The 14,065-nt window shown below is 45.5% G+C and overlaps 1 protein-coding gene across 5 annotated transcripts in view; it reads left to right on the forward strand.

Annotated features, from left to right (window-relative positions):
* The window catches only part of JAM2 (junctional adhesion molecule 2), a 49,707-nt gene that overhangs the window by 30,000 nt on the left and 5,642 nt on the right, over nucleotides 1–14,065 (forward strand). For 4 of the 5 annotated variants that reach the window (XR_005456147.1, XM_038766120.1, XM_038766121.1 and 1 more), the window contains one exon: nucleotides 1,698–1,805. Coding sequence is in view for 4 of the 5 variants with exons in the window: in XM_038766120.1 (XP_038622048.1) it covers nucleotides 1,698–1,805 (108 nt within the window). In the remaining variant the exon portion in view is untranslated. Of the gene's footprint in view, nucleotides 1–1,697; nucleotides 1,806–8,982; nucleotides 8,999–14,065 lie in introns of all 5 variants that reach the window. The other variant, XM_038766122.1, reaches the window with a different exon arrangement.

Raw genomic sequence — 14,065 nt, forward strand, 5'->3', positions numbered from 1 at the left:
CCCGAGGGCAGCAGGGTGGGGACCCCCGCTCTACGGGTGAAAACGCCAGACAAGTCCGTCAGATCATACGCTCCCAGGTGCTCGGTACAGTGCTCTGCACAAGCGCTCATTAAACAATAATAATAACGATGGCATTTATTAAGCGCTTACCATGTGCAAAGCACTGTTCGAAGCGCTAGGGAGGTTAAAAGGTGTCAGGTTGTCCCACGGGGGGCTCACTGTCTTCATCCCCATTTTACACATGAGGGAACTGAGGCCCAGAGAAGTGTATTGACTTGCCCAAAGTCCCACAGCCGACAAGTGGTGGAGCCGGGATTTGAACCCATGACCTCGGACTCCAAAGCCCGGGTTCTTTCCACCGAGCCACGCTGCGTCTCCAATAATCGAATGATTGACATTGAAAACCACGCTGGGCCATGCCCATGGGGGCACAGGGGGGGCTTTCCCCCAAATTCCCCACATACTTGCCTGGTTGGCTTAACGAGACTCCAACCCACGTCCAAGAAAGATCCAACTTTGATGGTATTTGTTAAGCGCTTCCTAGATGTCAAGCACTCTGCGAAGCTCTGAGGTACATACGGGTAAATCAGGTCAGACACAATCTCTGTCCCGCGGGGGGCTCGCAGTCCAAGTAGGGAGGACAACAGGTATCGGAGCCCTATTTTACAGTTGAAGAAAATGAGGCACAGAGAAATAATAATAATTATGGCATTTGTTAAGCGCTTACTACGCACCAAGCACCGGACTAAGGGCCGAGGTGGAGACAAGAAAATCGGGTTGGACACAGTCCCTGTCCCACGTGGGGCTCACAGTCTCATCCCCATTTTCCAGTTGAGGTGGCGTGGCTCAGTGGAAAGAGCCCGGACTTTGGAGTCAGAGGTTATGGGTTCAAATCCCGGCTCCGCCCCTTGTCAGCTGTGTGACTTTGGGTGAGTCACTTCACTTCTCTGGGCCTCAGTTACCTCATCTGTAAAATGGGGATGAAGACTGTGAGCCCCCCGTGGGACAACCTGATCACCTTGTAACCTCCCCAGCGCCTAGAAAAGTGCTTTGCACATAGTAAGTGCTTAATAAATGTCATCATTATTATTATTATTATTATGAGGTACTGAGGCCCGGTGAAGTAGCTTGCCCAAGGTCACATAGCAGACGAGTGGCAGAGTGGGATTAGAACCCATGACCCTCTAACTCCCCAGCCCGTGCTTTCTCCACTATGCTACTCTGCTTTTGCAGACAAGAGAAGCAGCGTGGCTCAGTGGAAAAGAGCCCGGGCTTTGGAGTCAGAGGTCATGGGTTCAAATCCCGGCTCCGCCACTTGTCAGCTGGGTGACTTTGGGTGAGTCACTTCACTTCTCTGGGCCTCAGTTCCCTCATCTGTAAAACGGGGATGAAGACTGTGAGCCCACCGTGGGACAACCTGATCACCTTGTCACCTCCCCAGCGCTTAGAACGGTGCTTTGCACATAGTAAGCGCTTAATAAATGCCATTATTATTATTAAGTAAAGTGACTCACCCAAGGTCACCCAGCGCTGGGATCAGGGATGGGGGGGAGAATGGGGATTGCATCCCCGTTTCACAGATGAGGAAACAAAGGAGGCCCAGGGCCCCGTCCGGCTGGTTGGCCAAAGCCGAGCCGGCGCGTAGGGCATCCCGTCGCCCGCCCTGAGTTTCCGCCCGACTCTGTCCCGCTTCCCAGATGATCTGAACGTGGGCGGAATCGTGACAGCGGCCGTCGTCGTGATCTTGGTGATGGCGTTCTGCGGCCTGGGCGTCTGCTACGCTCAGAAAAAAGGATACTTTTCCAGTAAGTCTGGGACACCCTTGCCCGGGATTCTTTTTGGCCTTTTTAAAATGGTTTTCGTTAAGCGCTTCGTTCATTCATTAAGGATACTTTTCCAGTAAGTTTGGGACACCCTTGCCCGGGACTCTTTTTGGCCTTTTTAAAATGGTTTTCGTTAAGCGCTTCATTCATTCATTTCTCCCAGTCGCAAAGCTAATCAAGCGCTTAGTACAGTGCTGTGCACATAGTAAGCGCTCAATAAATACGATTGATTGATTGATTGATTCATTCGATTGTATTTATTGAGCGCTTACTGTGCACTGTACGAAGCGCCTGGAAAGTACAATTCGGCAACAGATAGCGACAATCCCTACGCAACAGTTGGCTCCCAATCTACAGGGGAGAGGCAGCACTGTACTAAGTGCTGGAGTAGATGCCAGATCATCAGGTTGGACACAGTCCATGTCCCACTTGGGACTCTTTCTTGCTGTAATAATAATAATGACGGGATTTGTTAATACCATTGGCTGACTATGGGTCGAACACTGCTCTAAGCGCTGGGGTAGATAGAAGATAATCAGGCTGGACACAGTCCCTGTTCCACATGGGATTCAGAGTCTTAATACAGTGCTTGGCACATAGTAAATGCCTAACAAATACTATTATTATTATTATTATTATTATTAATTATTCTGGGCTGGTGATAATTATTATTAATTATTCCGGACTGGTGATTATTATTAATAATAATATAGTGTATGGTATGATAATATTAATAATATTAATAATAATCCCCATCCTGGAATAAAACTGTCTTTTGTATCATTATTATTATTATTATAAATAATGATGGTATTTGTTCAGCGCTTACTATGTGCCAAGCACTGTTCTAAAGCACCGGGGCAGATACAAGGTAATCAGGTTGTCCCACGTGGGGCTCACAGCCTTCATCTCCACTTTACAGATGAGGGAACTGAGGCCCAGAGAGGTGAAGCGACTTGCCCAAAGTCACACAGCAGGCAAGTGGCAGAGGCAGGATTAATAAGAATAATAATAATGATGGCATTTATTAAGCGCTTACTATGTGCAAAGCACTGTTCCAAGCGCTGGGGAGGTTACAAGGTGATCAGGTTGGCCCACGGGGGGCTCACAGTCTTCATCCCCATTTCACAGATGAGGTAACTGAGGCCCAGAGAAGTTAAATGACTTGCCCAAAGTCACCCAGCTGACAATTGGCGGAGCCGGGATTTGAACCCACGACCTCTGACTCCCAAGCCCGGGCTCTTTCCACTGAGCCCCGCTGCTTCTCTATTTCTAGCCCAACTAACAATATCTGCTGTATAATAATAATTATGGTATTTGTTAAGCGCTTACTATGTGTCAAGCACTGTTTTACACGCTGGGGTAGACACAGGGTAATCAGGTTGCCCCACGTGGGGCTCACACTGTTAATCCCCATTATACAGATGAGGTAACTGAGGCACAGAGAAGTGAAGTGACTTGCCCAAGGTCACACTGCAGACATGTGGCAGAGCCAGGATTAGAACCCACGTCCTCTGACTCCCAAGCCCGGGCTCTTTCCACTAAGCCAGGCTGCTATATCTACTATGTGCCAAGCACTGTGCCAGGCACCAAATTAGAGGCAAGATAATCAAGTCGGAACATGCTTCTGTCACACCATCATCATCATCATCATCATCAATCGTATTTATTGAGCCCTTACTGTGTGCAGAGCACTGTACTAAGCGCTTGGGAAGTACAAGTTGGCAACATATAGAGACAGTCTCTACCCAACAGTGGGCTCACAGTCTAAAAGGGGGAGACAGAGAACAAAACCAAACATACGGAGCACACACGCTATAGAAGCCCCTTGACTACAGAAGCAGCGTGGCTCAGTGGAAAGAGCCCGGGCTTTGGAGTCAGAGGTCATGGGTTCAAATCCCAGCTCCGCCAATTGTCAGCTGGGTGACTTTGGGCAAGTCACTTCACTTCTTTGGGCCTCAGTTACCTCGTTGGTAAAATGGGGATTAAGACTGTGAGCCCCTCGTGGGACAACCTGATCACCTTGTAACCTCTCCAGCGCTTAGAACAGTGCTTTGCACATAGTGCTTAATAAATGCCATCATTATTATTATTATTATTATTATTATTAAAAGAGCACAGGCTTTGGAGTCAGAGGTCATGGGTTCAAATCCCAGCTCCGCCAATTGTTAGCTGGGTGACTTTGGACAGGTCACTTCACTTCTCTGGGCCTCAGTTCCCTCATCTGTAAAATGGGGATGAAGACTGTGAGCCCCCCGTGGGACAACCTAATCACCTTGGAACCTCCCCAGCGCTTAGAACGGTGCTTTGCACATAGTAAGCACTTAATAAATGCCATCATTATTATTATTATTATTACAAGGGTGGGAGAATGGGCATTTGACCACCGTTTTACTGAGCAGAACACTGAGATGGAGAGAAGTGAAGTGACTTTCCCAAGGTCTCACAGCAGATCAGTGGAAGAGCTAAGACCAGAAGCCAGGTTTTCTTGACCCCCAGGCCTGTGCTCTTTCCACTAGACCAGGCTGCTTTACCTCAAAATAATAATAATTGTGGTATTTGTTGAATAAAAATAATGGCATTTATTAAGCGCTTACTATGTGCAAAGCACTGTTCTAAGCGCTGGGTGCTTACTAGAGAAGCAGCATGGCTCAGTGGAAAGAGCCCGGGTTTTGAAGTCAGAGGTCATGGGTTCAAATCTCTGCTCCGCCAATTCATTCATTCATTCAATCGTATTCATTGAGTGCTTACTGTGTGCAGAGCACTGTACTAAGCGCTTGGGAAGTACAAGTTGGTAACATATAGAGTTGGTCCCTACCCAACAGTGGGCTCACAGTCTAAAAGACTGTGAGCTGTGTGACTTTGGGCAAGTCACTTCACTTCTCTGGGCCTCAGTTCCCTCATCCGTAAAATGGGGATGAAGACTGTGATCCCCCTGTGGGACAACCTGATCACCTTGTAACCTCCCTAGCGCTTAGAACAGTGCTGTGCACATAGTAAGCGCTTAATAAATGCCATTATTATTATTATTGTTATTACTATGTTCCAGGCACTGTTCTAAGCGCTGGGGTAGATACAAGCATATCGGGTTGGTCACAGTCCCTGTCTCGCACGGGGTTCACAGTTTTAATTAAGAGAAAGCAATTTAATGGGTATTTTACCCAGATTCAGGGGGAACCAGGCTTGGGATGAGCAGAATAATGATAATAATCATTACGGTATTCGTTAAACACTTACTATGTGTCAAGCACTGTTTTAAGCGCTGGGGTAGATACAAGCATATCAGGTTGGACACAGTCCCTGTCTCTCACGGGGTTCACAGTTTTAATTAAGGGAAAGCAATTTAATGGGTATTTTACCCGGATTCAGGGGGAACCAGGCTTGGGATGAGCAGAATAGTGATAATAATCATTATGGTATTTGTTAAACGCTTACTATGTGTCAAGCACTGTTTAAGCGCTGAGATAGATGCAAGCATATCGGGTTGGTCACAGTCCCTGTCTCGCAGGGGGTTCACAGTTTTAATTAAGAGAAAACAATTTAATGGGTATTTTACCCAGATTCAGGGGGAACCAGGCTTGGGATGAGCAGAATAATGATAATAATCATTACGGTATTCGTTAAACGCTTACTATGTGTCAAGCACTCTTTTAAGCGCTGGGGTAGATACAAGCATATCGGGTTGGACACAGTCCCTGTCTCTCACGGGGTTCACAGTTTTAATTAAGAGAAAGCAATTTAATGGGTATTTTACCCGGATTCAGGGAGAACCAGGCTTGGGATGAGCAGAATAGTGATAATAATCATTACGGTATTCGTTAAACACTTACTATGTGTCAAGCACTGTTTTAAGCGCTGAGATAGATACAAGCATATCAGGTTGGACACAGTCCCTGTCTCTCACGGGGTTCACAGTTTTAATTAAGAGAAAGCAATTTAATGGGTATTTTACCCAGATTCAGGGGGAACCAGGCTTGGGATGAGCAGAATAGTGATAATAATCATTACGGCATTTGTTAAACACTTACTATGTGTCAAGCACTGTTTTAAGCGCTGAGATAGATACAAGCATATAGGGTTGGACACAGTCCCTGTCTCTCACGGGGTTCACAGTTTTAATTAAGAGAAAGCAATTTAATGGGTATTTTACCCGGATTCAGGGGGAACCAGGCTTGGGATGAGCAGAATAGTGATAATGATCATTACGGTATTCGTTAAACGCTTACTATGTGTCAAGCATTGTTTTAAGCTCTGAGATAGATACAAGCATATCGGGTTGGACACAGTCCCTGTCTCTCACGGGGTTCACAGTTTTAATTAAGAGAAAGCAATTTAATGGGTATTTTACCCGGATTCAGGGGGAACCAGGCTTGGGATGAGCAGAATAGTGATAAAAATAATTACGGTATTCGTTAAACGCTTACTATGTGTCAAGCACTGTTTTAAGCACTGGGGTAGATACAAGCATATTGGGCTGGACACAGTCCCTGTCTCTAACGGAGTTCACAGTTTTAATTAAGAGAAAGCAATTTAATGGGTATTTTACCCGGATTCAGGGGAAACCAGGCTTGGGATGAGCAGAATAATGATAATAATCATTACGGTATTCGTTAAACGCTTACTATGCGTCAAGCACTGTTTTAAGCGCTGAGATAGATACAAGCATATCGGGTTGGACACAGTCCCTGTCTCTCACGGGGTTCACAGTTTTAATTAAGAGAAAGCAATTTAATGGGTATTTTACCCAGATTCAGGGGGAACCAGGCTTGGGATGAGCAGAATAGTGATAAAAATCATTATGGTATTCGTTAAACGCTTACTGTGTGTCAAGCACTGTTTTAAGCACTGGGGTAGATACAAGCATATCGGGTTGGACACAGTCCCTGTCTCTCACGGGGTTCACAGTTTTAATTAAGAGAAAGCAATTTAATAGGTATTTTACCCAGATTCAGGGGGAACCAGGCTTGGGATGAGCAGAATAGTGATAATAATCATTACGGTATTCGTTAAACGCTTACTATGTGTCAAGCACTGTTTTAAGCGCTGAGATAGATACAAGGTAATCAGGTTGGAAACAGTCCCTGCCCCACATGGGGCTCACAGTCTCAATCCCCATTTTACAGATGACAGAACGGGGGCCCAGAGAAGTTAAGCAGCATGCCCAAGGTCACACAGCAGACAAGTGGCGGTGCCGGGATTAGAACCCACAACCTTGACTCCCATGCCACTAGGCCACGCTGACACACCCGATAAAAGGGGCCTAGATTTGGGGGCCAATTCCTGAACAAAAAACGGTCCTCCCCGGAGCTGAATTGCGGGCGCATAGCTAGTCTTCAAGCTTTACCGTGCCTGTAGAATGATGAACTTGGTTCGGACAGGGAAGGAGCATGTTAAAAACGCAGTTCGCTCATTTAATCGTATTTATTGAGCGCTTACCGTGTGCAGGGCACTGTACTAAGCGCTTGGGAAGCACAAGCTGGCAGTTTCGATGGGATTTCGGCCTGGCGGCCTCCACGCAGCCCAAAAGCGAGGAAGGGGTCTTTAAGGGAGCGTTGCCAAAAGATGTCACGGAAAAAGAAAAACCAACGGCTTGGAGTCCGGCATCTCGGGGTCCCCCTCGGCGGGCGGCTCTCTCCACCTACCAGACATGTGGAGAAACACAGATTTCCCCCCCTTTTTAAAAAAAGAAATGAAAATGGTACTTGTTCGGCGCTTTCTAGGTGCCAGACGCTGTAATAATAATCCTAATTGTGGTATTTGTTAAGCGCTACGTGCCAGGTACTGTAATAATAATCCTAATTGTGGTATTTGTTAAGCGCTACGTGCCAGGTACTGTAATAATAATCCCAATTGTGGTATTCGTTAAGCGCTACGTGCCAGGTACTGTAATAATAATCCTAACTGTGGTATTTGTTAAGCGCTACGTGCCAGGTACTGTAATGATGATGATGATGGCATTTATTAAGCGCTTACTATGTACAAAGCACTGTTCTAAGCGCTGGGGAGTTTACAAGGTAATCAGGTTGTCCCACGGGGGGCTCACAGTCTTCATCCCCATTTTACAGATGAGGGAACTGAGGCCCAGAGAAGTGAAGTGACTTGCCCAAAGTCACACAGCTGACAATTGGCAGAGCCGGGATAAGGATAATTTTTATTTGGTTTATATGTTTTGTTTTGTTGTCTGTCTCCCCCTTCTAGACTGCGAGCCCACTGTTGGGTAGGGACCGTTTCTATATGTTGCCAACTTGTACTTCCCAAGCGCTTAGTCCAGTGCTCTGCACACAGTAAGCGCTCAATAAATACGATTGAATGAATGAATGAATGAATAATAATGGTTGTGGTATTTAAGCGCTTCCTAGGGGCCAGGCGCTATACTAAGAATAATGGTAATAATAATAATAATGATGGTATTTATTAAGCACTTACTATGTGCAAAGCACTGTACTAAGCACTGGGGAGGATACAAAGTGATCACGTTGTCCCACGGTGGGGGGGGGCTCACAGTTGAAATCCCCATTTTACAGATGAGGGGACTGAGGCCCGGGGAAGTCAAGTGACTTAATAATAATAATAATGATGATGATGATGGCATTTGTTAAGCGCTTACTATGTGCAGAGCACTGTTCTAAGCGCTGGGAGGGATACAAGGTGATCAAGTTGTCCCACGTGGGGCTCACAGTCTTAATCCCCATTTTCCAGATGAGGGAACTGAGGCTCAAGGAAGTTAAGTGACTTGCCCAAGGTCACACAGCAGACATGTGGCGGAGTCAGGATTCGAACCCATGACCTATGACTCCAAAGCCCGTGCTCTTTCCAATGAGCCACGCTGCTTCTTGCCCAAAGCCACCCAGCTGACAAGTGGCGGAGCCGGGATTTGAACCCACGACCTCCGACTCCCAAGCCCGGGCCCTTTCACTTCTCCGGGCTTCAGTGACCTCATCTATAAAATGAGGATTAAGACCGTGAGCCCTTTGCGGGACAGGGACTGTGTCCACCCCGATTTCCCCGCATCCACCCCAGCGCTTAGAACAGTGCCTGGCACATAGTAAGTGCTTAATACCATGACTGGAATTTAAAGACGGTTTGCAAAAGGCCATTTTCCTTTCCGTTCCGTGATTTTTTCCTCTGCCATTAATCCTGTGCCCTTATTCTTTTGTAGAACAAAGCTCGCTCCAGTAAGTATGATTCCTTGGCATTTGTCAATTTTCATTTATTGGGGGGAGCGGGGGCAGAGGGAAGGGAGAGCACAGATTTTCCGTGAGTGGAAACTGGGGTGCGGAACACCTATTAATCAATCAATCAATCGTATTTATTGAGCGCTTACTATGTGCAGAGCACTGTACTAAGCGCTTGGGAAGTACAAATTGACAACATATAGAGACGGTCCCTACCCAACAGTGGGCTCACAGTCTAAAAGGGGGAGACAGAGAACAGAACCAAACATACTAACAAAATAAAATAAATAGAATAGATATGTACAAATAAAATAGAGTAATAAATATGTACAAACATATATACAGTATATATATACATATTATTATGTATATGTATTATATATATTATATCATATACATAATATATATTATATTATATTATATATATTATATATGTATTATATATATAGTATATATATTATATACATATATTACATGCAGAAAATTGTGGGACGTGAATTGGGAGTGTCTTAGACTTAGTAGACGTGATCCTTGCCCCTGACACGCTTCCAATCCACTGCTTGAGAGAACAGAATACAGTCTAGAGTTCCCCCTCTAGATTGTAAGCTCGCTGCGGGCAGGGAAAGTGTCTGTTCATACTATGCTCCCCAAGGGCTTAGTACAGTAATAATAATAATATTGTTGGTATTTGTTAAGCGCTTACTATGTGCCAAGCACTGTTCTAAGCACTGGGGGAGATACAAGATCATCAGTCTGTCCCACGTGGGGCTCCCAGGCTTCATCCCCATTTGACAGCGCTTAGTACAGTGCTCTGCACACAGTAAGCGCTCAATAAATACGATTGATGATGATGACAGATGAGGTCACTGAGGCCCAGGGAAGTGAAGTGACTTGCCCAAGAGCACCCAGCTGACAAGTGGCGGAGCTGGGATTAGAACCCACGACCTCTGACTCCCAAGCCGGTGCTCTTGCCACTGAGCCACGCCGCTTCTCTAATAATGATGGCATTTATTAAGCGCTTACTATGTGCGAAGCGCCGTTCTAAGCGCCGGGAAGGTCACAAGGTGATCAGGTTGTCCCACGGGGGGCTCACAGTCTTAATCCCCATTTTCCAGATGAGGTAACTGAGGCCCAGAGAAGTGAAGTGACTTGCCCAAAATCACACAGCTGACAATTGGCGGAGTGGGGATTTGAACCCATGACTTCTGACTCCAAAATCCGTGCTGTTGCCACTGAGCCACGTACAGTGCTCCGCACACAGTAAGCGTTCAGTAAATATCACCGAAAGATCCCTGCCCTCGAGGAGCTTCCAATCCACTGTGTGCAGAGCACTGGGCTGACTGCTTGAGAGAACAGAATACGGTCTAGAGTTCCCCCTCTAGATTGTAAGCTCGTTGTGGGCAGGGAAAGCGTCTGTTCATACTGTGCTCTCCCAAGGGCTTAGTACAGTGCTCCGCACACAGTAAGCGTTCAATAAATATCACGGAAAGATCCCTGCCCTCGAGGGGCTTCCAACCCACTGTGTGCAGAGCGCTGGACATATTTTATATGTTTGTATATGTTTATATATTGTTGTTTATATGTTTATATATGTTGTATGTGTTTGTATATGTTTCATATATTTGTACTTATTTGTTATTCTATTTATTTATTTATTTATTTTACTATACTTTATTTTATTTTACTATACTTATTTTATTTTACTATACTTTATTTTACTATACTTTATTTTATTTACTATAGAATATCTATTCTATTTATTTTATTTTATTTTATTTTGTTAGTATGTTTTGTTAGTACTATACTTATTTTATTTTACTATACTTATTTTATTTTACTATACTTGATTTTACTATACTTTATTTTATTGACTATAGAATATCTATTCTATTTATTTTATTTTATTTTGTTAGTATGTTTTGTTAGTATGTTTTGTTAGTACTATACTTATTTTATTTTACTATACTTTATTTTATTTTACTATACTTTATTTTACTATACTTTATTTTATTTACTATAGAATATCTACTCTATTTTATTTTATTTTATTTTGTTAGTATGTTTTGTTAGTACTATACTTATTTTATTTTACTATACTTTATTTTATTTTACTATACTTTATTTTACTATACTTTATTTTATTGACTATAGAATATCTATTCTATTTATTTTATTTTATTTTGTTAGTATGTTTTGTTAGTATGTTTTGTTAGTACTATACTTATTTTATTTTACTATACTTTATTTTATTTTACTATACTTTATTTTACTATACTTTATTTTATTTACTATAGAATATCTATTCTATTTAATTTTGTTAGTATGTTTTGTTAGTACTATACTTATTTTATTTTACTATACTTTTATTTTACTATACTTTATTTTACTATACTTTATTTTATTTTACTATACTTTATTTTACTATACTTTATTTTATTTACTATAGAATATCTACTCTATTTTATTTTATTTTATTTTGTTAGTATGTTTTGTTAGTACTATACTTATTTTATTTTACTATACTTTATTTTATTTTACTATACTTTATTTTACTATACTTTATTTTATTGACTATAGAATATCTATTCTATTTATTTTATTTTATTTTGTTAGTATGTTTTGTTAGTATGTTTTGTTAGTACTATACTTATTTTATTTTACTATACTTTATTTTATTTTACTATACTTTATTTTACTATACTTTATTTTATTTACTATAGAATATCTATTCTATTTATTTTATTTTATTAGTATGTTTTGTTAGTACTATACTTATTTTACTATACTTTTATTTTACTATACTTTATTTTACTATACTTTATTTTATTGACTATAGAATATCTATTCCATTTATTTTATTTTGTTAGTACGTTTGGTTTTGTTCTCTGTCTCCCCCTTTTAGACTGTGAGCCCGCTGTTGGGTTGGGACTGTCTCTATATGTTGCCAATTTGTCCTTCCCAAGCGCTTAATACAGTGCTCTGCACACAGTAAGCGCTCAATAAATACGATTGATGATGATGATGGACTGCGGACACTAGAGTTAGGAGACAGTTCCTGCCCGCAGGGATCCTCCTGTCTGGTGGAGATAAGGCCAAGCCGACCGCCAGAGAGGTAACTCCCCCGGTTTGGGGCCATTTCCCCACAGAGGCGTCACTTCAGGCCCTCCTTCCGCCTCACAACGGCCCACGCAGGGAGGGAGGAAGGAGCTGGTGGTCGCCCTGTCCCACTGCCAACAGGCCATCAATCAATCGCATTTATTGAGCGCTTACTGTGTGCAGAGCACTGGACTAAGCGCTTGGGAAGTACAAGTTGGCAACGTATAGAGACGGTCCCTACCAACAGTGGGCTCACAGTCGAGAAGAGGCCATGTCGCCTCCTCCCTTCCTATCACCTCACAACGTCCCCCCTTTGGGGAGGGAGGAGCTGGTGGCCGCCCTGTCCTCCAGCTGGAGGGCCGTGTCGCCTCATCATCTCCTTCCACCTTGTAACATCTCCCTTTTGGGGAGGGAAGAAGGAGCTGGTAGTCACCTTGTCCTCCTGCCAGTGGGCCATGTCACTTCATCTCCTCCTTTCGCCTCACAACATTGTCCACACAGGGAGGAAGGCAGGGGCCGGAGGCCTCGCTGCCCCACTCCCGGCAGGCCGTGTCACCTCAACCCCTCCTTTCGCCTCACAACACATTGTCCACACAGGGAGGAAGGCAGGGGCCGGAGGCCTCGCTGCCCCACTCCCAGCAGGCCGTGTCACCTCATCCCCTCCTTTCGCCTCACAACACATCGTCCACACAGGGAGGAAGGCAGGGGCCGGAGGCCTCGCTGCCCCACTCCCGGCAGGCCGTGTCACCTCATCCCCTCCTTTCGCCTCACAACATCGTCCACACAGAGAGGAAGGAGGGTGCGGAGGCCTCGCTGCCCCACTCCCGGCAGGCCGTGTCACCTCATCCCCTCCTTTCGCCTCACAACACATCGTCCACATAGGGAGGAAGGAGGGTGCGGAGGCCTCACTGCCCCACTCCCGGCAGGCCACGTCACCTCATCCCCTCCTTACGCCTCACAACATCATCCACATAGAGAGGAAGGCAGGGGCCGGAGGCCTCGCTGCCCCACTCCCGGCAAGCCATGTCACCTCATCCCCTCCTTTCGCCTCACAACACATTGTCCACATAGAGAGGAAGGAGGGTGCGGAGGCCTCGCTGCCCCACTCCCGGCAGGCCATGTCACCTCATCCCCTCCTTTCGCCTCACAACACATCGTCCACACAGGAAGGAAGGCAGGGGCCGGAGGCCTCGCTGCGCGACTACCAGCAGGCCGTGTCACCTCATCCCCTCCTTTCACCTCACAACACATCGTCCACACAGGGAGGAAGGCAGGGGCCGGAGGCCTTGCTACCCCACTCCCGGCAGGCCGTGTCACCTCATCCCCTCCTTTCGCCTCACAACACATCATCCACACAGGGAGGAAGGCAAGGGCCGGAGGCCTTCGCTGCCCCACTCCCGGCAGGCCGTGTCACCTCATCCCCTCCTTTCCCCTCACAACGTTCCCCCTTCAAGGAGGGAGGAAGGAGCTGGTGGTCACCCTGTCCCATTGCTGGTGGACCGTGCTACCTCATCCCCTCCTTCGGCCTCGAAAAATCCCCCAGGCAGGGAGGGAGGAGGGAGCTGGCAGTCTGCAGGCCCCGTCACCTCATCATCACCTCCCGCCTCCCCACATCCCCCGCTCGGGGAGGGAGGAAGGAGCCGGCGGTTGCCCTGTCCTACTTCCAAGGGGCCTTGTCACCTCATCATCTCCTGCCACCTCATCACATCGCCCACACAAGGAGGGAGGAAGGAGCTGGTAGTCGCCCCGTCCCACGGCCTCAGGCGGACGAGGCAACAGGCCTTTGCTCCTGGGCCACCTGGGAGCGAGCCCGTCCCTCTTTAAAACAAGACTCAGCAGAGGTGCCCCCCGTCAGCCCTGCCTTGCGTCTCATAATAATAATAATAATGGCGTTTGTTAAGCGCTTACTATGTGCAAAGCACTTTTCTAAGCCCTGGGGAGGTTACGAGGTGATTAGGTTGTCCCATGGGG

This window comes from Tachyglossus aculeatus, chromosome 24 (assembly GCF_015852505.1).
Source record: "Tachyglossus aculeatus isolate mTacAcu1 chromosome 24, mTacAcu1.pri, whole genome shotgun sequence".
In the NCBI taxonomy this organism is placed as follows: Eukaryota; Metazoa; Chordata; class Mammalia; order Monotremata; family Tachyglossidae; genus Tachyglossus; species Tachyglossus aculeatus.